At 29.0% G+C, this 25,907-nt stretch overlaps 1 protein-coding gene across 2 annotated transcripts in view; it reads right to left on the bottom strand.

Annotated features, from left to right (window-relative positions):
• LOC113517626 (calcitonin gene-related peptide type 1 receptor-like) overlaps nucleotides 1-25,585 on the bottom strand; it is a 40,554-nt gene extending 14,969 nt beyond the window's left edge. The window contains exons 1-5 of one of the 2 annotated variants that reach the window (XM_052896511.1): nucleotides 25,476-25,585; nucleotides 18,634-18,927; nucleotides 10,946-11,078; nucleotides 4,162-4,252; nucleotides 1,077-1,168 (exon numbers count right to left, since the gene is read on the bottom strand). In XM_052896511.1, coding sequence (XP_052752471.1) covers nucleotides 1,077-1,168; nucleotides 4,162-4,252; nucleotides 10,946-11,078; nucleotides 18,634-18,778 — 461 coding nt within the window. In that variant the 5' untranslated portion in view covers nucleotides 18,779-18,927; nucleotides 25,476-25,585. Of the gene's footprint in view, nucleotides 1-1,076; nucleotides 1,169-4,161; nucleotides 4,253-10,945; nucleotides 11,079-18,633; nucleotides 18,928-25,414 lie in introns of both variants that reach the window. The other variant, XM_031911670.2, reaches the window with a different exon arrangement.
• Between the last annotated feature and the right edge of the window lie 322 nt (nucleotides 25,586-25,907).

Here is a 25,907-nt window from a genome sequence, read left to right on the forward strand (position 1 = left end):
ATTTTACACTCTTTTTTTTTCCTGAATATCATCACTTTTATGTTGTTCGATAAAAAACCACAGTAAGTTATTAACATGTTACTAAAATGCTTCTTACCTTGATAGGTGAGGAGCGTATAGTAATATTGAGAACATATTTTTTTTCCCTAATAATTAGATTAATCATACATATACTTATTTGCTTTAAATCAAATATAAGTGCACTATTATTCTAATGAATGTGATGGTTTACAACTTATCAGTATTAAAGCAGTCAAATAATTTGGTTCATTAGATATTGATTACGATTTATAATATTAATTACAATTTTAGAATTGAAGAAAACACAATTTTCAGTCGATGTCAAAAAGAAGGAGGTTCTGAATTCGGTTGTATTTTTTTATATTTGTTACCTCATAATATTATTTGCAAGTATGCACTTATAGATTGGCCCTATGGAAATTTTATTAAAATTGGGTTAGTAGTTTACTTCTTAAATCACAATAACTTGTTTTGCCATAATCAAACTTGGTGGTTTTTAGGTAACACAATCTGAAATTATTTTACATTAAGTTTGCTCCTTTCTTTAGATCAACGTTCATGTTAATGCTTTACCATAACAGCTCATTAACATATCATTACTGATTATGGAGATCTTTTTATGAGAAGAGAATATTAGACCATTGTTACCACACTGGACAAGCGGCTTGGGATAGTGTTTTGTTTTTTATTATTTATTTAAAAATTTCTATTTAATTATTTTATTTCACAATATATAAATTATAAGTTAACAAAGATTAAATATAGATTCCGTTGAGCACAGCAAGTAGGTATACATTTTTATAAAAGAGAATGATAAATACTCATACTTATATATTTTTTATTCAATTAAACAAAGCATTTTAAATAGTATTTTTTTATGAATTTAACGCTTAATTTGGAATTAAATTTTCAGCTCAGTAGAAAATTAATTATTGATGCATAAAAGATTAAATATTTTTTCTTGCGTTATCTGGAAGTTGAAAAAAGTGATAACATTGTAATAATACAATATCGTAGCAATGATACCAGAAAAATTGAATATGAATTATACTTACTTGAAATATAGGAAAATAAATATAGACAGCAACAGTGCGACAACAGAAATCGAGTATCCTCCGATGTAAATATTGTTAACGATGTTTCGGAACTGTAACAAGACAATAGGTACTAATATCTAGAATATTTTCTGTGTTTAGTTTATCCATATATTACTCAATTTCAGTAGTACATTATTCATAAGGTAGTTTATAGAACTCATTTTCAAAAATTTTTAAAAATGATTTACGAATTTAATTGGAATGTAACTACCATTGTTTTATTAATAAGTGTGATTAAAATGTTTTAATCTTAGTCATAGAGATAATTTTTTTTAAAATGCTAGTAATATATAACTGAATTCAAAAGTATCCAAAGAGTAAGAAATATGCTTACAAAGAATATACTCTGTTATGTCCATGATAACAGTACGAGTACATGAAGAGTCATGTCTATATGCTATGATTAAAATTCAAAAATAATAATATTCAAAAACTATCTCCTAATACTTGAGTGATTATGAATAAATTACTTTATTGTTAAAATTTGTCAAAAATAATGAAAACAAGTTGGTATGAAACCAACATATTGCATAGAAAATAATGTAAATCTAAATAATGTTCATATGCCAAACCTAAAATCATGAAATCAAAAGTAAAATATACATTTACATGTTTTATATTTATATTATTCGTACAATTCCTAATAAAACCTTTTGCGTTGCGGCGTTATTGGTAATTTGATATTGATTTTGTTACTGAATGTAAAATTTTGTTTTTTTTAATGAAGTACTCTACTACTAAAAGTTGAAATCTTATCTACATTGCTTACACTAGAACAAAGAAGGCTAGTTAGTAACTTTAAATAAGAAAGGCAATTTTGAATTAGAAACTTTCACAAGTTAGGTGTAACAAGTTTCAAATTATAATAAATATCTGTTCAGATGGATTTCAAGGCAACGTGATGAACTATTAATTAGAAGCAGTAGATCAAAGTATAGACTATGTTATCCATAAATCCGTGCTTGTTTGTCTTTTATAACCTATTGAGTACTCTGACCTTGAAAGTTACACCAACAAATCCTTCTCAATTAAAACGAAAGCTCATCGTTTCGTTATTGGGATATTGTAATAGGTTTTGCGTTATATCAACATTTGGCTTGTGGAATTTTTTTGTTTAATTAAATGTAACAATATCTATATATCTTATTGCCTCCAATTTCTCTAATATACTTGTTTCTGTGCAAACTAAAATTATCCTACATCAGTAACGGTTTATTTCTACTTAAGATTATTTCTTATTTTATTATAATTTTTCTATCAACTGATAAAAAATTATAACTTTTATATTAAAATTTATAATGTAGTCACACATTAATATAAGTTTTTATAACTGATGTGAAAATATTTGACGACATTTTTTTTAAGCTTGCCATATTATCATTTTGAATTATAAAACATTAATTACGAGTAGCACTTATCGTGGAAAAAATAACGCGTTACAGTCGACAAATGACCACAATTAAAAATAAAGCTTTTTTTTAATGTTATACTTACTCGTATTTTTAAAATGCTTTCATAACTAATTGTAGAATAACATTAGCTGCATCGTTTTGTACTTATATTTTATTGAATTAACAATTCCGTTAGCAATTGGTATACATACGATTATATCAGGAACTGTAGGTACACTGGCTTGGATTTAAAAAGTGGAACGTTTTTATACATATGTAAAACTATCTGGAGCTTCATGTTTTACTGTTTTTATTTACTGTTTACGCTAACTTAGAGTGTTCAGGATATGAAAAGTAGTGACTACTTATTGTGTTCTTTCTTCGTATAGCAGTAAGATGGTTATGATAACTAAATATCTTCATCATCAATATTATTTCAGATATTCATTGTTTTGCAGATGGCTACATTTTATTGAAATTTGTCTTTGTGTTAATATCTAACATATAAAATCGATCTATTGGTAATATTTATATATAGAAAATATAAAATGTTTAATATACTTGTTAGTAGACCAACCTCTCTTATTTTTTTACATAAAGAAATAATATCGTTTGTGTTGTGATGTAGTTATTTGGTTGAAATATTGTAGGAAAATAGATTCTGTCTTTTTATCTGACATTATCATTAGAGTTTGTTTTATACATTATATGCTTTTATATCAGAGTCAGGTAAACCGAGTGGAATAATTAATATTCTTTGAAAATTTTGACAAATATTTGGAGGCTCACTAACATTCGTTTGATTTAAAGTAATGACTAACACAGTACCTACCCAATATAAACCTACATTTAAAATATCATATTAAGTGTTTTACAAGGCATGAATGTTTCACATAAGAAATATTAAATTCTTATTTTATAGTCACTAAAAATAAAAAGCAGCGAGAATTATTGGATGATTGATAGTTTACTAGAAAAATGCTCAGGGGGAGTGTAAGTGACACTAATGTTGTTCCTAGAACCGGTAACGTCATGTAGCGGGTGTCATGATATCCAGTGTAGTAAAACATTTTCACATTTACTGTTTGACAGTGTTCTGAGTATTTACATAATCATGCTTGGCAGAGTAAAAACAGAAGTCCTTTTACACAAACGATTCAATAAAGAACGATATATTGTTTTATTGGATCCGGCTGTTTTTCCAGTTTCGTTTTCGTTTGAAAATACGAGCGTGATTAATAAAATGCCCTATAAATCTATGTAGATATTATATTTACTTATGTATATGTTTTTAAAGTTGTAAAATATATGAATAATATGCAAGTATATATAGTTCTCTGCAATATGTACAGTTATTTTATATATTCATCATTACAATACAGCCTATTAATTTTCTATTGCTGGGCGTGGGTCTCTCCCCAAAAAAAGGAGGATATTTTTTTACTACTATTGTGCTGGGCAGACAGCTTGTACAAAGTTTAATTTCGTGTTTGCTTTTCTAGCAGCGATTATCATGTTTATTTTCCTAGTTGTTTCATTCTAGAGATAATGAGAGCGATGATGTTTAATATTTTTAATTTACTCAGAAACGGAGTTAGAATACATTAAGAATAATATTTATAAAAAATAACAATTGGGGGTTAGATACTTACGTTTAAGTCTTCAATATCAACGCAGGTTGTATAGTTGGTCCAAGACCTATCAGTCACTGGGTGCCTGTACCAAGTGCCATTTTCTGTACATCTGAAAAAAATAATTCGTATGTAGCATGCTTTTTAAATATAGCCAATATAAGATCTCTACTGCCTTAAGTTTTTGTATAATATTTTTCAATTCTGAATATTAGAAAAATTTATTTACTTAACGAAATTATATTAAAAAAAAATCTACAGTCGCTTGTCAAAGGACTACTCTTTTAGAAATGAAGGCTACAATGTAGAAATATACAACATATATATTGCATGATGTTTTTTTGGTTTATTTACAATTAGGTAGAAAGCTTAAAGAATATAAATATATAAATTTAATTAGTATTTAAAAAGTACATAATATACGTTTCCGTGATGTTTTATTTATACACACAACTATATTAGGGTACTAGTACTGTCGAATAATTCGATACTACTAAGACAAATAGCGTACGCGAAATGAAGTTACAATGTTACAAAGTTAAAGGTTATTTTATACCTATAATAAAGTTGCTATAGTTTTCTTGTCTCTTAATAGATGTAACAAATAGACAAAAAGTCAGTTCAGACTTCAGTGTATCGATATTAGTTTAAATTATGAAAAAAAGTTAAATGTATCTGAAGCTAACATGTCTACATTGTTTTTGTCAAAACTTAAAATATTTTATAACTTTTTTCAACAAAGATAATTTTGTATAGTAGTTGATTGATTTTTTAATATATATTTATTTTAATATATATTATTTCTATTGCACCTAAATTCAAGTAAAAAATGGATAAGCATAGTACATCTATCGATGGGCTTTTATATTTATTAAATATGCTATTGTAAAATTATTATTATATATATATACAAATTTATATACAATGGAGTCAAATACCGAAACTCAATGTGCTTGTATTGAGACTATCCAATTACAAATGTCTTCCATTAGACAGAGTCAGTGATAAGAAAATTTAAGCAGAAGCCCAAATAATAATTTATTATCGTCAATGGTGCTGAACAAATAATTATTCTTCTTTATCTCTTTTTTAGAACGTTTATCACAAAACTTTTTGTTTGGTATTTATCAAGAAAGTTTTAAATTATCACATAAAACAATCTCGGAAATGTTTTTTTTTGATCAATTAATAATTTTTAACATAATATATGCTAATTACATTTAAAAAATATTGAAGAAAATATACTTATCTACCCTGCTGGGTTAATTTCGTTAAAGGATGAATTATTATCTTGTAGTAAAAAAACAATTTCTAATTATGTTTACGTTTTGAAGTTAAATTAATTTAAAATGATTTAGTTGGTTAGAAATGAGTGTATTGTAATCTGGTAATGATATAAATAAGAAAAAAGAACCACAAAATTACATATTTTTCACATAATTACTTATACATGTATATATTTATCTCTTTAAATAAAATTATATAGAACAATGAGAAATATTTTGTACAAGGATTTCTAGAAAAACTATAATATCTAATTTACCTCGAATAAAGTCTTGAATGTTTACAAAAGGAATTTAAAATTATAACAAATATATGCGTTTTGCTATTTTTGAAATTTCAATTTATATTAATATTATAAAGAGGAAAGAAAACTACTCAAACGATTTCAACAATTATTTCAGCTATAGAAATATATTATTTAAAAAAATCTATTTACCTGTGTGAAGCCGAGCCGGATCACTAGTGTGACATATCCCATTAGTGATCCAGTTCGGCTTAACTTTCCTTTAATATCTTTTCTTAAATATCTTTAAGAAATAAAATGTGATGAGTTTGTCTGTCTGTTAGTTTGTTTGTTCCGGTATCATACAAAAATTACTATATTAAACTGGAATTATACTGGAGTAATATGCCAAAAGATCGATGTTAAATACTGTAATAGATAGGTATTCTGAGATCATAGGTACTATTACTTGGTCTATGTTAGTGATGTAACTTATCTTGGTAAATTTAATTCTAGTTTCCATGACTACTGTCCTTGTTGAAATTGAGACATAGAAAATAAAGTTTTTTAAATTTTATCTCTTTTTAATTATTAAGTTAAACGCTTTAGAGTGCATGAATGATCTTATAATCCACTGCGTCTACCTTTGCGAAGTTCTAAACTTCAAATACTGATATATGTTTTATCGCCGTGTGGTCCCGGCATAGAATATGCCACCCCTTCCTTTCCCGTGGGTGTCGTAAGAAGCGACTAAGGGAAGGCGAGGAATGGGCAGCAGCGTCCCACTTAAAACATCTCTAAAAGCCTACCTGCGGTTGCCAACCCGCCTGCCAAGCGTGGCAGCTACTGACAAAACTCCCCTTATGGGGAAGGCTTATGTTTAGCAGTGGACAGTTGACGGCTGAAATAATAATATGTTTTATCTTGATACGTTATCTTGAAGAGATCTATTTGATTGCTTTTCTTTTTATATCCACGCATATGAAATAACGTGCAAACAGCCGGCCGCTAATAAAAATATACCAAGTAAGTTGTTGTCTATGATTTAAAGTAATAGAGTCATAGGGATCATAAACTTAACGCAAAAGACATTTTAATTCATGTAACGCAAAAGTAACGCCATAGAGTCAAAAGTAACGCAAAATGTTAACTAAAGTACTGTGACGCAAAACGCTGATTATTGGACACTTCATTGTCTTACAAGGGATAATAGCTACATGCTTGTCTCAAGCGACTTGACCGTTTACGGGGTCCATTAAATGACTACTCGTTTATTCTCCACGAAACCTTAATAATGGCGTAATATTTTCAACGTTCAATGGAGTAATGATCTAGTAGATGTTGTAACTACTTACAGATACTCGGTAAGTTACCGATGTAAATATTTATTATCAGATATAATCTTACGTTTACGTTATCATATTGTCGTATTAAGCGTTTATCATAATATATATTTCTAAATATAAATATACAGAGAGTTTATCAGAGCCTGATTTAGCTATCTCTTTAGACATCTATAATATGAAATTATTTATTATTAGAGTGCTTCGCTCTTCTATGGTTGCGCTATAAGGAAAATAAATGTATAAAGAATAAATAATATTTTGGCTTTTAAATTTAGTTTTTATTTTAGGGGTTATGTCAATTATTTTACTTCGGATGAATTTTATGTGCGAAAAGCTGAAAGAACTTTTATAGTTATAGCCAAAATAAAACACATAACAAAAATAGGTGGGCAACGTGCACGTGATCCCCGATCTGTTATAGGCGTCCATAGGCTATAGCGATCGTTTACTATCAAATGGGATATAGCCCATTCAATGGTAAACAGTCATTGTTTTCAATCTTCGTAGTATAAAAAATCAGTACTTAATATTAAAATGTTTAATGCGGTAGTTCAATTCTGTATAAAGAAACTTAATTTTTGCGATATGCACACAAAAAGAATAAAAAATTAAGTTTAACTCTTCGGAATTGAACTATCGCAATTAAGAGTATAATACTAGTTAATAGAAAGATGATATTAGGCTTAAGGAAGTTCGAAATAAATAGATATCAAAGCTGCTGTCAATACGACAGAAATAATGTCATGCCTCCTGTCTCTTTTGAGGTAACGTATCTTTTAAATTAAACTTTTCGAGTTGAATATCTTAGATGCCTGTTAACCACTTGTTCTGGCAGTAATGGTTTCAGCTGGGATTGAAACCAGGCGCGAAAAAACAAATATATTGAGCACTCGACCTGCTGCGCATCCATTAAATTTGCTTTCTAAATAAACATCAAGAATATTCAGTGGATTATTTTATACGCACATATATATGCATATATATTTACCGCTGATTTTTTGACGGGTGATTTACTGTAAAAGCCGACCGAGAGCGTATTAGTCACACATAATTAGGGTACTGTAGCTGTTGAAATTTTTAACCAGGTTGGTTATTATATCTTCAAATTATTAATGTTCTCTTGGCATTCTCTACCAGTCAACCATTACGTTAAATAGAGTGAGTAGTATTAGCCTCTTATTATATAATATCTTGGAGCTCTGAAAAAGCAGTAAAAGGTCATATGTGTCGAAAAGATGACTCGTCGATTTATATAAAAACTGGTGCGCATTTACTAGTGGCCATGTTAGGTGGAAACAGTTGAGGGAGGGGTTTACTCAAAAGTGATATCACTTTTTAGTACTAACAGTGATATCACAAGGCTTTGAACGACTGAATGAATAAATGAATAAATAATAATACCGGTTCTTTATGTTAGTGTCATGACTCTTGCAACTGAATAGAAATATTAGTGTGTTCAAATAATGTGGTAAATTAATGTACTTAGAACGCACTAGTAGTAGTTACCTATACAAAACAAATTTAAACAACCGTAAAAATTTAAAAAGTATATTTTAATTTTCATTTTACGTTTAACACTTAACGCGACGCGATTGCAGGTTAATTAGTACCTACATACCTGACTTTTATTGTCGATGTTTCGTCATGGGTCACCAGAATATAACACTGTCCATTTCACTCCTACCGTAACCATGATGTGGTGTAAACCTATGTCGTATTTTTGCGTTGTTTTCACATAAAGTTAAAATCGTGAATTTAAAATATGTGTAAACAACTAGAAAATTTATTATATATTTTGTTGATATACTGATATGTACGAAAATTTATATTCATAGTCGTTTTAAATTGTACCGATGTTATAACAAACATTGTATTATTAATTATATTAACATTGTAAATTGTTAACATAATTGCTACTTAATGACAAAATTGCTTGAACATCTACTTGAAATGGAATAAGATGAATCATTTCGACGTTTGTTTATTACTCTCAGTAATCAGTAGTCTACATAAAATAAAGAAATTGAGAAAAGTGCTCATATTTTTTTCAGTTTCGTAATCGAATTTATGTCTTGCAATTTAAAACAAAATGTATTCATCTATTATGACCTTTAAAGCGTAAAAAATGTCTCAGTTTCTGCTTTAGAAGGTTAAATTAGAATTCCTACTATACCACAAATATTACTTATTCAATCTATGGTAGTACTTATGTGAAGTATGTGAGGTCAAACTTGAATAATAAATGAAATTTACCGGACAATTTCTAAGAATGTGTAATGAAAATATGAAACAGCAAATTAATATTCTGTTCATACATACGAGTATTGTATATAATATTTCAATTAGTTTTAATACATTGGAGATGCGAATAATTTAAAACAATTGTAAATTGTTTATGCTACTCTCTGAAACAGCTCCAACTTGAGTGATAATATCTAATTTTTATTAACCTATAGGGCTCAAAACAAAGTTTGTCGCGTCAATATGGTAAATCTAGTACAATATAAAACAATAAAAACTATGCAAGTAAGTATTGTTTCTAAGATTTAGGTACACAGAACTATATATATTCACTTAAAGTAGTTGTATTCTAGTTTGTTTAGAGCGTTCTTACTGGTCGTATTATCGATAAAAAATTATAAACAATTCTTAATATTTAATTGTTTTTTGATTAGATGAATAGAGTACTGTAAATAAATAAATATATATAATAAATAGATAGTGCAGTAAATGATAATTATGAAAAACAATTTCACATAAACCTAGCTCAGAAAATTTTAGTATTATTGTATATTGGTTTATTTTTGAAATTTTTAAGTACTTAGCATCAAAATTTATATATTTAATGTAATTTAATAAGAATATTATTGCATGATTAACGTTTTAAATAAATGTATGAACATTTTTTTATATTTATTCATTTAAAAATATTGAATATGATTTGTTCTTGAAAATTAACATATAATGTAACTGTTGTCAGATTTAGATTTTAATGCTCTTAAAGCGTGGAGAATAAGGTTAAGCTTAACTGCTAATTCTTGACCACACCAAGCACAGATTCGCTATCAAGCGTAATTTAAAATAACTATGTAGTTATTACATTTAACAAGTATCTAATGAAGAATCGCTGTTACTGTTATTACTCAATCTTTAAAAAAAACTTTCATCTATAGAAAGTTGTATTATACCAGCGAGTAACAGAATATATATTATTTTTGAAAATTTTGTAAAATTCGAGTAGCTTACCCATGAGCAACTGAGCCGGATTACTAGTATCTTATAAATATTTATAGTACAGACCTGGTAGTAATATTATTCGCAACAATTACTGGTTTATTATCCTTTTAAATGGTTGAGGTAAAACAATTATAAGGATTAAGCCCATTAAAAAAATATAAATGTCGCAATTAATTGCGACATTATATAAACACATTAAAATATATGAACGAAGATAGAAAAATAGAGTATGGGATAAGAGGAGAGCGTAAAATAAGTTGAAAAAACTGAAAGACGACACAAATTTGTAATTGGACAAGAGTTGAAGTTGACAAAAATTGTATCGTCCTAAAAATTAGAAAACAATTATTTAATATTATATATATTTAATATTTGGCCAAAAATCAAAATTCGCATCTGGCGACTCTGAGTGACTTCGACGTAGTGCAATCCATGTTGAAACTTTAGCAATAAAAATCAGGTATATTTACCTCGTCGTATTAAGTACCGACCGTGAATTGAAATATTATATACTTATCTTTAATAATAAATACAAAAAAATGTTGCATATATTTGGTATTCCACCACTGTATTCCTATTACTAAAAGCTGTACTATGACCTAGGTTATAAAGGTTAAAAATAGTAGGTAATGTTGAATGAAATTTCCATAAGAATGAAAGATAATTAATTAACGTTGTTGTTAATGTTGCAAGTTAAAAAAATACAATAACTTGCCTTTTAAAAGCATAGCGGTTTGGATCAAATCCAATGACAAACTCCGGGCAGTATTGGAATGATGTAGAGCTGGCAGGTACGGCATCCCAGCATGCAAATCCATCAAATGTTCGTGGACACCATAAATCATCATCTGCAAATATATAATATAAATTATTATCCTGGACTTTGTCTGTATCATCGAGATAAATTGATTGACCAAAATAAAATCTAATATGTATGTTTTTATTTTTGATTCTAAATACTATGTGTATAACAAATTTCATTATAATTTGTCTATTCGTTAACTAATTAAGTTATAACAAACTTTTTTTTTATAGTTGGAGGTACATTTGTTCGGTATCCTGTCCTCGCTATTAGATACCTACGGGTGGCGGGATGCCTGCTGTATTGGATACACTGAGTATATAAATTTGGGGATAGAGCGCAAATTAAGGGACATAAAGTAAGATTAATAAATGAACAAATTCACATTTATATTATTAGTATTATAAGTATAGAGAGGGCTATATTAGAAGTTTCTTTGCATATTAAAATCCGAAATGAGGATATCTGTAGAAGAAGCAAAGTGATTGACAATGGTTGAAGGATAAGCAAGTTAAAGTGGCAATAGGATGCTCACATAGCTCAAAGAAGCGACAATCAATGTCGAAGAAAGGTTTTTGAGTTGGGACCTGAATATCAAACGTAAAAACAAATAGGTGAAGCGAGAACCTTAAATGCGTTGTAGGAAATCAGTGGATAGCTCGGACCCGTTTCTTATGGCAGTCAGACGTATACACATGCTTTTGTGTACGGTAGGTGAATTATAATATTTTTAAAATTTATTTAAAAATAAGATACCACTTTTATCACAAAAATATTATTATGAAATCAATAGTAGAGGGTTTAATCAATGGTAAAAAGATATTACTAAAATTTCTTCAGAATTGTTGAACATGCATACAAAAAAATTGGCAAATTGATAAACTTCTGCTTTATGAAGTCGCTTAAAAAGAAGTTCAATCATGTGAAAACGGATATGGGACACTATCGATCGTAAATAGCTACTAACGGAAATAGTCTTGTGATTGCTCAAGGAATTATATGTTTACAGAACCAATGAATTTCCCGAAATTCGTGCGAATAATAACAAATATTAATTAAACTTTCTTAATATGAAGTGTTAATTAACTGATAGATACGTATATAGTCGATAACAGGAGTATTTTAACCAAGTCAAAGACCACTGAAAACAAATTTGAATGTAAAAACACGTGGAAATTGTTCATCACTTCAGGAAATATATATATATATATATATATATATTTATATATATATATATATATATGTACAATTTTTATGTTGTAATAAAATAAACCAAGAAATAATTTTGTTTGTAGACGTCTACAAGGGAAATTTTATTTTACCTAGGTTATATTTAAAGTCTGCTAAATAAGTTTTCTCTTTACCTATAAAGACCTAATTATTGTTTCATTTTCATAAATTATGTTAATTTAGATAGGCACTACATTAAGCGTAATTTATTCATTGCAAAATTAGTTGAACAAAACAAACTTGTTTGATGACAGTACTTTCGAAAACAGGCTCTAGTTTAAACTTCACATTTCATAGCATGCATTAGTTTTATGAAAGTAAAACGGTACGGTCCCGTATTCCGTATATTTTTTTATCTTTTGGAATTTGCTTAATTTTTTTTTTTATAATCGTTCTAAAAAGGTGATATGAAATAGCATTGTGAATGATTTGATGTTGATAAAAGACTCAAGAAACTAATAAATTTTCAGTGGTATATGATTGATCAAGGAAATTGCTTAGAAGAAAAGTCTTCCGTGAGTTCTTGAAAAATTTTGTATAAATGCGATAGTTTCAAAATAGCTGAGAATGTCGGTCCTCCTGGTTGAAAGTGGTAATCATCGACTATACACATGGATCGTTACATTATAGTACGTAGTATTTATATATATTTATAATATAGTACGTATTATTAATGTCTATGAACATAATAGAGTATATTTGTCACCCATGATACCCTTCAAATGCCGCCATTCCCGAGGACTAAGGTGTTAGGTCTCATATACCCTGTAACTTTATTACCATATCCCACCCTTCAAATCGAAAGATGTAAACACTACTGCTTGATGACAAAAACCCGAATGAGACAGAAGTACCCAAGCAGATGACTTTAAGACAGTCTTTTTTTAAATATGCCTCCCAATAACGTATACAATGAGTTCAAGAAAGATTTAGTACTAAAGGCTACTTAAACGTAAAGCAAGAAGTATTTATTACCACTATGCAAGCGTAGTTTCAAGGCCAATTTAGTATAGTTACTTACTAAATATAGCAAACAGGACAATTGGGTATTTGAGAGTTGTAACAATAAAATATGAAATATGTTGGATATTATAGGTAAACAATAACTATAAAGTTTTTTTGATTAATGTAAATTCTGATTATTTAATTTTCCCAAAATATAATTTTAATTTTTATCTGTGGAGTCAAGACACGAAATGTGGTTGGCCATGATTGAGCCTCGTATAACATCACAACTTAGAGTATCGCAGTACATATATTTTCGTGTATATATTTAAATATCAAAATAAACGAAGCAACACAACATACAGAATTTACTTAGAAAACTTGATGTGAATAAATCTTGTTATAAAAAGTCCTCACATAGTTATAAAGTTATTTATCGACATGGAATGGATTATTATATAGTATTAAACGTAATTTTACATGTTATTAGGCAGCTAAAAAGTTTTACAGTTACAAATGTTTACCATAGGGGGAAATTGTACAAAAGTCGTTTGTCAATCGTGTTTCTACCGTGAAGCAGTTGCATTTGCATGACTGTGTTTTGGTTTGAACGGTGGGATATGGCAGTGAATTTTTAGGGTACAGAGGAATAACACTTGAGTCCTCAGGAATGGCAACGCATGGGGGGGGGGGGATCATGGGCGAAACAGTATACTCTGTTATGTTCTTGGTACTGCTTATGTTTATAGGCGATGGTTACCACTGTTTCGTTTTTCGACAAAAGTAAATCATAGATTTATCCAATGTAAACTTCGGAATTCAACGTATTAACATTAACCACTGCTTTCACTTTTTTGGCCATTAAGATACTTGTATAAATAATTTCTGAGCATATTTAATGATTATACTTCTACATACTGGCACGGTACATTGCTTGCAGCTAGAAGTTATATAAATATTTTTAAACTTTCCTCTTAAATACGGTTAGCTTTTAGAAAATAAAGTCGCAGTTTAATGAATGATAACATCACGATCCGAAATGAAAAAATTAATGAAGCGAAAATGTTTTTTTTTTTTATTTTCACGTGGCAGTCGAGGTTCATGGCTTATATGAAAGGTTGAGAACTCCTGTTAATAAGAATAGAAGTCAATCTTAGAGTGTGGTAGTCACACAGATCCTAATGGTAGCGGTATTAAACAAAGTAATTCTAATCGAATAACCAGCGATAAGGAGTTGATCAAGTTTAGTAAAATAATTTATAATATAGTAAGTAAAGTAATTTAAGTCATAATTTAAATCTATTAGAATTTGAATTCATATTGCTTTTTAGAATAAATATTTCGCTGCGAAATCCCCCCTTAGTGTCTACTTGCTAAATATCGATAGCTATTTATAAAAAAAAAATATTTGTATTCATCAGGCCAGTTACGTTTCCTATTACTGTAAAATAAAATAAAATCTGTCCATTGTTGCCGCGGTCAAATACGCCGTAAACCGTGAATTCACGATGGATTGTTTACCCGTAAACCCCTAGAGAGGCGCACTTACACTGCAAGCACGAGGTTTTGCGTATTTGATGTTAAAAAAGGGAGTTATAAAGAATATTTAGTATATCCACAAATTTTACCGAGATTGTTTAAAGGTCGCCGCTTCATATGAAATATGGCGGTTTAAAATTTAATTCTGGTAATTTTTTCAAATTTTATAAAATATCAATTAAAACTTTTTACGAACTTTATTCAATCCTGGAACGATTATATTTTTTTCTAAAAAGTTTAAATGAAGTGCATTCGCTTAGAAGGGAGGTGGCAAATTTCGTTCCATAGATTTATATTTATATTTTTATTATGATTTTATTTAATGAACTTTTTTAATTCGTTATAATTTTATTCTTACATGTATAAATTTGTTCATTACATGCATCAGTAACAGATGTGGTTTAAAGGACCGATTGGCTACTTTTTCCTAATTTTGAATAAATGAAGAATTTTTTTCGGAAAAACGAATGAATCTGGAGAAATTGGGGAAATTTTTGTAATAATTTTGGTATTTGTAAACCAATATAGTAATACGTCGACCGAGAGATTAACTGATGAATCCAACTCGGCTAGGCAGCAAAAATAGGAAGAAATCCTAGTTTTGATTTTATTTGCAAAATGAATAGAAATAATCATTATTCAAAGAGACTTGTTTACAAGCTTTGTAAAATCGTCATTTTTTTATGATTTTACTGCTGGGTTGGAATAACCCGAAGGAAATTCAATAGTTACTCCTTTCAAATTATTAAGTATAAGATAATTTTTCATTTGTATTGGTACTGTGACAATAATTAGTATTAAATTGTATTTATATGTATCATTAAATGTAAACTATATAAGCAAACCTGACCAGATCAGTACCATTCACAAGCAGCACCCATTCACGAGTATGACGGATGAGCCAGCCATCATTGCGTTCACCCATATTTTAGTGAACTCAATAACCCGACCGATCACGCCGCCACCAGTCAGGACCTTGTACTGAGCATAACGTACATGTCATATGTCACAATTGAACATCTCATGTTACAAGTGAAATTTTGAATCATACGTCATTCCAGCAACGTCCCTTCACAAAAACTGCTTTATAGTAGTATAATTTGTTGATACAAAAATTTATGTACTATTTCATTAAAGAAATAGCAAATAATCATTGCGTTTGGATTTATTCGTAAGCATCAGCTGCATTCGCTTAGCAGTGAAGCAAAATCGAATCGGATGATCGACTATGCCGTATAGTAAGAACAGACCTTATCACACTGTGTTAAAATATCTATTCGATCTCTCTTATTGTAAAAATCATAATGAATATTCACTTTCATTATATCATCATAGTAACATTAAGTTATTGCTAGTGAAAATGACTTTTTGGTTTTTGTCACTTGCGATATAATCTATACTTATAATAAATCTGTAGAGAGGTCAATTCTGTACATGAAATATATTTCCAAAATAACTATCAGGGGGTGATTAGTGATCGATACTGATGCCAAAAATGTAAGCAGTAAAATTTTTGTCTGTCTGTGTGTATGTTCGTTATAGAAACAAAAACTACTCGAAGGATTTTAACAAAATTTGGTACACTTATTCTTTATACTCTAAGGCAGGTTTTAGTATACTTTTCATCACACTACGATCAATAGGAGCAGAGCAGTGAAGGGAAATGTGTCTGTCTATTTTATAAAAAACGACGGAAACGCGGACGAAGTCGCAGGCAACAGCTTGTAGTGAATAAAAATATTAATTCCACTAAATGATAATGAAATAAATTTTGCAATAATATTCATGACTACCTCGAACTCACCATTGCTTCAAAATATATTTAGAAAAAGAAAATATTTTTATTTTCTTTTTTAGGGGTCTAAAGTCAACTCCGAATGTCGAAATGGACTTACTAGTCCAAGTGAAGTATTAAACCAAAGGGCTCCATTTGTATATTTAAAAAAAAATTACTTATTTCAATGCTGTATAATTTTTTATTTATAATCGTAAAATACCTTTGAGAAAAAACTTTCCTTGGTTTTGGTCTTGGTTATTTTGACACCTTTTTAGTCTACTTTTAAATCTCTTACGACTCTCACACATTTCTTTATACATAACTCCCTCAGTTTGTTTATCGTATAGTTTTCACATCAAAAACCTAATTCTAGCCTCATTATGTGCCTTTCTAACATTTATTCCAACCAGATACACGTCTTCGCCGCTCACAGCTCTTTTATGAATTCTAACTGTAGCTTCTGCTAATATATTCACTATATTACTATATAATCGGTTTATTATGGTCTTATGAATAGGATCACTACACTTTCCGTCACAACAGTTACCGAGCTCAAATGGGAAATCAATTTCTCTTAACTTTTTATTACAATAATTCTTATATAATTTTATCTATTTATGGTCTCTAATCCCCCACAATAATATTTTATAATATTTTTTTAACATTATTTTTTTATATTATTTTAATAAATTTATGTAACCTTTTATTTGAATAGGGAAATGGTCAGACCAATGTATGTATCATAAAGTATTTATATTTATTTCGGCAATAGACATTCGAGAAGTTTGTTATTAAAATATGATCGAACCATTTTTTGTCCCATATACATCGTTAATAAAAGTATAGTTGTCTGATTTCAAATCTAATTTCTCTATATCCGCACAAATCAGTTGTTGTTATGTACAGAAATGTAAAAGCTGAATACCGAATTTTTCATCTGGGTGTGCATTGTAGTTACCAAGAATAAATACATAGAATATATAAGTCAATATTGATAGGTTGACTGAATCATGGCGGAATCTAATGTCCATGTCATACTTACACCGGTTATTATTGTGAACAATACGCTCGCAGTTGTCGACGAGCATGTATACTTGGGACAATTTGTCCGATTAGGTAAGTCCAACTTCGACCGAGTGGTCAACCGATGAATCCATTTCGGTTGGGCTGCGTTCGGAAAACTACGTTACATCTTCTCTAGAGAGGGCTATGCTTTATTTGCGTGACAGAATCCGATTGATAGCCGCAAAAGAACAAAAGTGACCGACATAAACTGTAGATGACTTATGAGAATAGCAAATATGAGTTAATTAATTTAAATTAAGTTGATTAAAGTGTGAATATTATTTAAAACCACATTAATACTTTTATCACTTTAAATAAAAATAGCGGCTATTTTAATTAATTCTGACAATGAATACATATTTGAAGTGTATACGGATCTTCAGGTTTCGATTTAGAAAGCAATCGGTTCGAATAACAAAGATCCTTTTGATAAAATATACACAGACGAATTTAAGACTTCTTTCTTTTTGAAGTTACTTGAAAATGGTGGCTGTTTTATTAATTATTCGAGTAAATATGTGATAACAATATAATTTAATTTAATATGAATAATATTAAATACCATACACAATATTCAATAATATCTCTATGTTATGTATACACAGAGATATTATTACACAAACTACATAAAAATTATATTTATATATTGTAAGAAAATATCATAGACATACAAATTTATAATTGAAAATAATTCAATTCATATTGATAAAGAAATACCACCTCATTTTGGGAATTTTAAATCAATTGTAGGATTTTTTCGGATACTTGCAACACTAAAAAAAATAGCGCGAATATTTATTTTTAAAAGAAATGTGAATATTTACAATTGTATTTATGCTTAAAATGAAAGATATTTACCACCAATAAATGGCTCATTTATGAGTTATTTTTTTGTCTTATAATATTTGCACCTTTTTAATGCGTAAAAATTTATTAAATTCAATATAGATATGTCGTATAATATATTATATATAATATTACATAATATGTTATATAATGTAATATTATATAATGTAAGTAATAGAATTATTGCAAATTCTCTTACCTTGGGGTTCCATTTTGTCCAGTGTCAATATTTTGCTGTAACTGGCATTTCCTAGAAAGCACTCTTTTATTAATTTGTCTAATAATTGTAACCTGGAGTCCTTAGAGATATCCACGATACTAGTATTATTATGCATTTTATCCATTAGTCGAACATTTTGTAATCACATTTTAAAATTTGCATCACTAGTATATAGTTTTTTTGATGTATATAAGCACTTTTCACTTCTATTTATTACATATTGGGAACATCAAAAAGGTTTCAAGCTTTATCTTAAAATGCTTTATTTTACTGCTGTTGTATTGTCAAGTTGTAGTAATACAATGAAATTATACAATTTGAGAATTGTGTGCAAAAACACATTATTTGGTCTTATTTTTTTTATACAACTTAGAATGGCAAACAAGCTGACGGCCCACCTGATGGAAAGTGAACCATGCAAATACAACTGCTTCACGGTTGAAACAAGGATGGGACATCATAATCCTAAACATAATTTGGCACTGCGGTATCCTTGCATTATTGTTATTAAACATAATCGTCTTAGTTAATTAATGAACATAAATTTAACTAATGAATGAGAATACATTTATTTAATTGATGAGGTATATCGATGTTATGTTTCCAGAACACTTGAGTTTTTCATTTCAATATTAAATAAAGAAAATATAAAATTCAGAAAAGACATCTGTTTATTTTACTTACTGTTTTCTTACCATATTAAAATGTAATGTGTTTACTTATTCGAGTTTAATATTGTATTGTATACTTATTCTCTCATTTTGATATTAATCAATAACAATTCTGGACTATTTAATGCACAAACTGAAAATAGAGGTGAGAAATTTACATTGGGATATTATAGGATCGTCTGAAATTTGAAAACAATGGAAAGAAAGACATCTGGAATTTTTTACCACACTTCCATCTCACCTCATTTATTTACCTCGAATACGGTAACTTTTTCTACCTCCCGGAGGGCGACCATCCGTCCTAAGGGGTACATTGTTCGTGAGTTCTTTGTCTTAAAGGTCAAGTATGTCGAAATGACTGACAGCCTGAAGAATAAGAAAGCAGAAGTGATAATGGGCTGGTCACATAACTCGAAGAACGAACAAACGATAGGGAAGAACAGTTCTAGAGTGGCAATAAGGCAAAAATAGTGGAAGATGTCCCTCTCTCTTTATTTCCAAAGATTGTAAAGTGAAAAATCTGAATTAAATCCAGTTTATAAAGGTATGTGTGAATAATACAAAAAAAGCATAATAAAGATAAAACGATGTTCTTAATTTGCAGAAATTATTAAAAAATTTTCAAAAACAAACTTAGTTATGTGGTCCAATTTTTAACCATAGCCCAAAATAAGAAATTACGAATCACAGTATCAATATTAATAACTATTAGTTGCCTAATATATATATATATATATATATATATATATATATATATATATATATATATATATATATATATATATATATATATATATATATATATATATATATATATATATATATATATATATATATATATATATATATATATAATTATATTTGATATTCTTGTATCTCAGGACAAAGTTTTAGAAACATCCTAAACTATATTTTGGAACTATTTTTAAATCGTTTCAGTTAGAGATTTTCGTAAATAAACACTGAATAATAGTTACAAATTTACGAAAATGAATGAAATAATAAAAAATATTTTAATAAACGAATGAAGTATTATCAATGTTTATAAAGACACGATTTCCCATATATTATATCAAAACAGCCAGCGTTGAAAATACTAAGTACATCAAAGATAACATGCCGCAAGTAAGTGATTCATTCTAGAGGCATGGGCAATACCATACCAGAGTAAACAGTAAACGAAAAACATTATTTGTTCAATGAAAGTTTAATAGCGTATCTATAACATTTTATGAAGTTCTTTGTACTGGTTAAATAATTTTGTTAATTATTAATGATTTAGTTTATTTCTTTTGAGTGTGTTTGTGTATTCTATAGTTTCTATAAATAATAGAAAAATACAAAGATGTGTAATATATAATATTATAAAAACTACGTGTAGAAGAATACAATTATATAGATAGATAGTCTTTATTGTTTCCTCCAAAATATTACAATAGAAAACTTATTATAGATATAAACAATTACAAGATTATATATTTTTGTTCGTCGCGCAACACGCGAAATCTTAGTTAGGTAATTCTGTCGTTGGTCCTATATTATTAATTTAAGCGGTTGGTCCTATATTATTAATTTAATTTTCCTTTTTTGTAATCTTATTACGCTGTGTAATCTTATTATGTTACTAATTATGAACTGTTTTTTAAATTATTTTTACAATCGATAAGGTCTAATTTCGTATCGGGCTTTTAATAATTTGGAAACAAAAATAGCAAGTTTAAAAGAATCTATTTTTTTTGCGGAACAAAAATTACTCTTTCTGAAGCTAAATCTATCTACCAAGGAAATGTTTTTTAATACTAGATCTTTGATGCTATAAACTCGTAATTAAGTAGTTTTTATTCTATAAATTAATTTCATATTTTGTTTTATCCACTAATTTATTATTCAACCATATTAAGTAAAATATGTCAGATACGTAATCATTCTTTTGAATAAATTCTTGAGACAAAAATTGAAAGTTAATAGAATAAAATATCGTAACTTTATACTGTAATATAATGCAGGAATTTTAAAAGGTGATTCAGCAAAACCCTCATCTCGAGGGTCAAGATTTAAAGCTAACGTGTTCATGTAATATACATCATGTTCTCATATATATTATTATTCCATAATTGTGTCACATTTTTATCAATCGTTCTGAATTGAATATTTAGAACACAGAAGAATTCTTATGTAAAAACCAATGTATCATTGTAGTTTTTTAATAAAAATTAAAAAGAAATTTCGTTCCAATTTATAGTTAGTGGCATGTGTACTGTGCCAATATTCATTATATTGAATATATACATTCTGTCGATCATAGTTGAATCGAACGTGGCGACTCTATTCTAGTTAGAGTTATTAATCAGAGTCGTGAATTGAATATAGTTTCGATAATTATAATAGAGTGTTCAGACTCACCACATCGAGGTTTGTAACCATAAGCATAATTGTGAGCATATTTAATTTTAATTATTTTATATAAGAATATACCTACTTGTTTGTTGTTGACTATGTGGTTCCGGCATAGAATAGGTTACCCTTCCTTTCCCATAGGTGTCGTAAGAGGCGACTAAAGGAGGGCGATGGATGGGCAATAGCGTTCCTCTTAAAACATCTCTAAACGCTAACTGCGGTTGCCAATCCGTTTGCTAAGCATGGCAACTGCTTGCAAAATCCCTCAAGAGGGGGGAGGGAGCTTATGTTCACCAGTAGACAGTCAAAGGTTGATATGATGATGATGATGATGATACCTACGTGTTTAGTCGCTTTTACAGAAAGTATCAACCATATGATTTTTATAACAGTTCTTTAACAAATGAGGAAGTGTAGTTTTCAAATGATTACAACAGAATTAAAAGAAAATATTTACTATGATGATGTCATTATTATTAATAGATCGTTTATAAGTTATCCCATGTTGATACAGACATCATCGGATGAGTGACACACGTACATACACACCCAACAAAGTTTATAAAGAAAACATCTGCTATTTAGAAATCAGAAAAATGTTTTTGATAGAATCACTATTTTGAACCGAAAGAAAATTTAAGATTTTGACATTTATATAATATATATAAAACGAATTCTGCTTCACTAAGTGCTAATAATGAAAGATTGGTAAAATAACACAAACATTTATTAAAGTAAGACAAATATACAAACAGATCATGTTCAAGGATAGGATGTAAGGTGCTTTTTTATCTTAAATCATAAGAAAACTTATTGCCCGTTATGATATAAAATGAAATAAACAATGATCGTTAATTATGAAGCAAGTTATATTTTTTTAGATTATATTTTTATTAAATAAATTTAATGTAACATAAGAATGTTACTATTATTATCGTAGATCACGTTGTATAATTTTATTATTTGGAATTTTCCGACATCCGTAAGTTATGTTCAAATAAAGTATAAAGTCTGGTTTGCGTCACAGATTGGGATGTTTGGTGAGCTATATAAAAATAAATGCCGTAACCTAAACCTAAACATCTTATCACGGATAGAGGTGTAACGATTTTAATTAAAAGAATGTATTGATTATGAATACTTTTCTATTCTATTCTTATCCTCAGTTTATAATTGATTGATATCTAGGATGTAGTGAGATGCTATATGCGAATAATGTCATTGTAAAAGAAGGAGAACTGAACGAAAAGACTGTAACTGTTTTTTTTTACGTACTTCCACATAAAAATGTGGGTGTACTCTGTTGTACATATATTATAAATATGAATGGATAATGCAATTGCGATTACTGGTTTCTATTGCTCTTCTTAAAACTACCTATATATATATATATATATATATATATATATATATATATATATATATATATATATATATATATATATATAGCAAAATTTAAAAAGATATCTACTTTAAAAAGTCTCATTTAAAATTCCTTTTGTGATCAACTACATATTTATACAATTATGTCTTGTACCTGAAATCGAAACTTCACTCGATCAAGTTTCGATCTGGGGTGAACAAAATCTTGTCCAATTTAACCTTAAGAAGACACAAGTCTGCGCATTCGCCGCAAAAAAGACGCCGTTTGTCGTATCTTCTCACTTTCAGGGTACTTTCTTTGATAAAAATTCGAGTCTAGGAGTTCTGGGCGTTAATATATTTAGCGACGTCCAGTTTTGCGGTCATCTGGAAGAAAAAGCTAAGATAGCTTCCAAAAAGTTAGGAGTGCTCAATAGAGTGAGGTGGTATTTCATGTCGGAACACCGCCTGAAATTGTATAAAGCTCAAGTCAGGTCGCATATTGAATACTGTTTTCACCTATGGGCAGGAGCGCTACAGTAACAGATCCTACCGTTAGACCACATTCAAAGTCGGGCGGCTCGAATTATTGATAGTCAGCGCTTTACTGTCCGACTCGACCCACTGAAACTGCGCAGAGATGTTGCATCTCTGTGCATCTTCTACCGAATTTATCATGGAGAGTGCTCTGAGGAATTGTTCGGATTAATACCTGCTGCTAATTTTCACCATTGTACAACCCGCCATAAACTAAAATTTCATCCCAACCATCTGGACGAGTGGTGGTCTTCCACCGTACGTTTTTCAAGGCACTTTCTTCCATTCACAACCACTCTTTGGAATCAACTTCCAGCAGCAGTATTTCCGAACCGATATGACATCATAACCTTCAAGTAAAGAGCATATTCCTTTTTAAAAGGACGGCAGCACACCTGCAATACAGTTGGTGTTGTAGGTGATCATAGGCAACGGTAGTCATTTACAATCAGGTGAGCCAGATGCTCGTTTGCCCCCTGTGTTGTAAAAAATAGTAATGCGGGCGATGTCGAGTTGAGGGCGAGTACAGATAGTTTCTAAATCTATTATATTAGTATAATAAAAAAATAAATAACTTTCAATGGAAAGGCAATTTCCAGAAGTAAGGGATTATAATAACGATTTATTTTATTTGGAATTTCAGAGGCATCTGAATATTGAAGATAAGGAGCAAAGAAAAGATGGCTTATGTATTGATAAGTTACAAATCAACTCTTAAACCACAGGATTTTCCTAATATTAAAAGCAACTTTGCCAATTGGATGCCTTTTACTCAAATATAAGGCAATATAAGCTTAATTTATCGCTTTATAACATTCAGCAAAAGGCTATGTATATAATATTAAGGATATGTACACAATTTTAAGGACCTTAAAAATATTTCTATATTTAATAATCTAGAACAGTACCAGACGAGCTAAGGTACATATTTTAGTTTTTATTTTAGTTTCGCCTACTTAGTTTTCTGCTTGCCTCATGGTTAACTGGTAGAGAACGCCATTATGTATTAAATCCGCCATACGTAGTGTAAATATGGCAGATTTAACACCGAATAGCGTGTATTTATATTATACATTTGTGCATTGAAGTTTAAATAAATATATAAATATAACCATATATACAATAGAAACAGTTATTAATTTATTTTTAATTTTATTTGCAAGTTCATCGGCTACTTGGAATTACTTATTTTTTTAAAAAGAAAATATAAAAAAGTTTCTATTTACAAGTGACAGATAAAAATGTGGAACTTAATTTTCTATTTCATAATTAATTTAAATTTGTTCTTGTTTATAGTTACCTTAGTAAACAATATATAATGGCTGTAAACATTACTGAAAAGTATCGTGTCGATAGTTAAATCACTCATCAGTCATCTATTAGAGCCAGTACTCATCCTACTGACGTCTAGTTAACAGAATCTTCTAAAGACGTTGCATTATACGAAATAAGATAAAAATAATGTTTTATAAACTTTTTGAAGTAAAATGAAAACTTTTATGCTTATCTATAAAAAGTGATACAATTTTTTATTAATAGAGAAAATGAAATCAAGGTATTATATGACGTAAACCGAAATTAATTACATTCATCATCATCTCAGCTGTTATCCGCCCACTGCTGAGCATAGGTCTCCCCCACTGCCATAAAGGATGATCCTGAGCCACCTGTACGCTGTACGCTTGCATGCCTTAATTACATTAGATATACGTAAATTGATATACCTCATCTTCATTTTATTTGTGTCTAATTACTAAATAATAAATTATGAATGCACATTTGGTTAAAAATACCTATAATCAAAACAACACAAACAAAACAATTTCTCAAATAAAGAATTTTTCCAAATTTTACATTGATTTGTTGAATGTATCATTAATAAGTTATTTGTTTCAAAACTTTTACGCTGACGCTTTAACACGAATCGCGATATAAGAGCGGCTTTAGTGAGTACCGCGCTCTGAGACGACAGGGAACAGACTGAAGTTATCCGTCGTAGTAGATTTATCTCAATTCAGAAATGCAGGGCTGTGCCTCTCATAAGCTTCCGTGAGTTTAATCTTTAATTTTATTGCTGTTTCGGTTGTGGATTCGTTATATGTAATGACATAAATTTATATGTTATCTGATTTTTATATTTAATTACTTTCAATTTGATCGAGTTTCAAACGTCATGAATTGAACCCGCTGTTTAACTTTCGGAACTTACTGTGAAGATGAAGCCTGTATACAAAATTTTATTAAAATCAGTTCAAACGTTAAAGCATGTATGAGTAACTAAAACCC

This window comes from Galleria mellonella, unplaced genomic scaffold (genome assembly GCF_026898425.1).
Source record: "Galleria mellonella isolate WM207_F2 unplaced genomic scaffold, CSIRO_AGI_GalMel_v1 utg33, whole genome shotgun sequence".
In the NCBI taxonomy this organism is placed as follows: domain Eukaryota; kingdom Metazoa; phylum Arthropoda; class Insecta; order Lepidoptera; family Pyralidae; genus Galleria; species Galleria mellonella.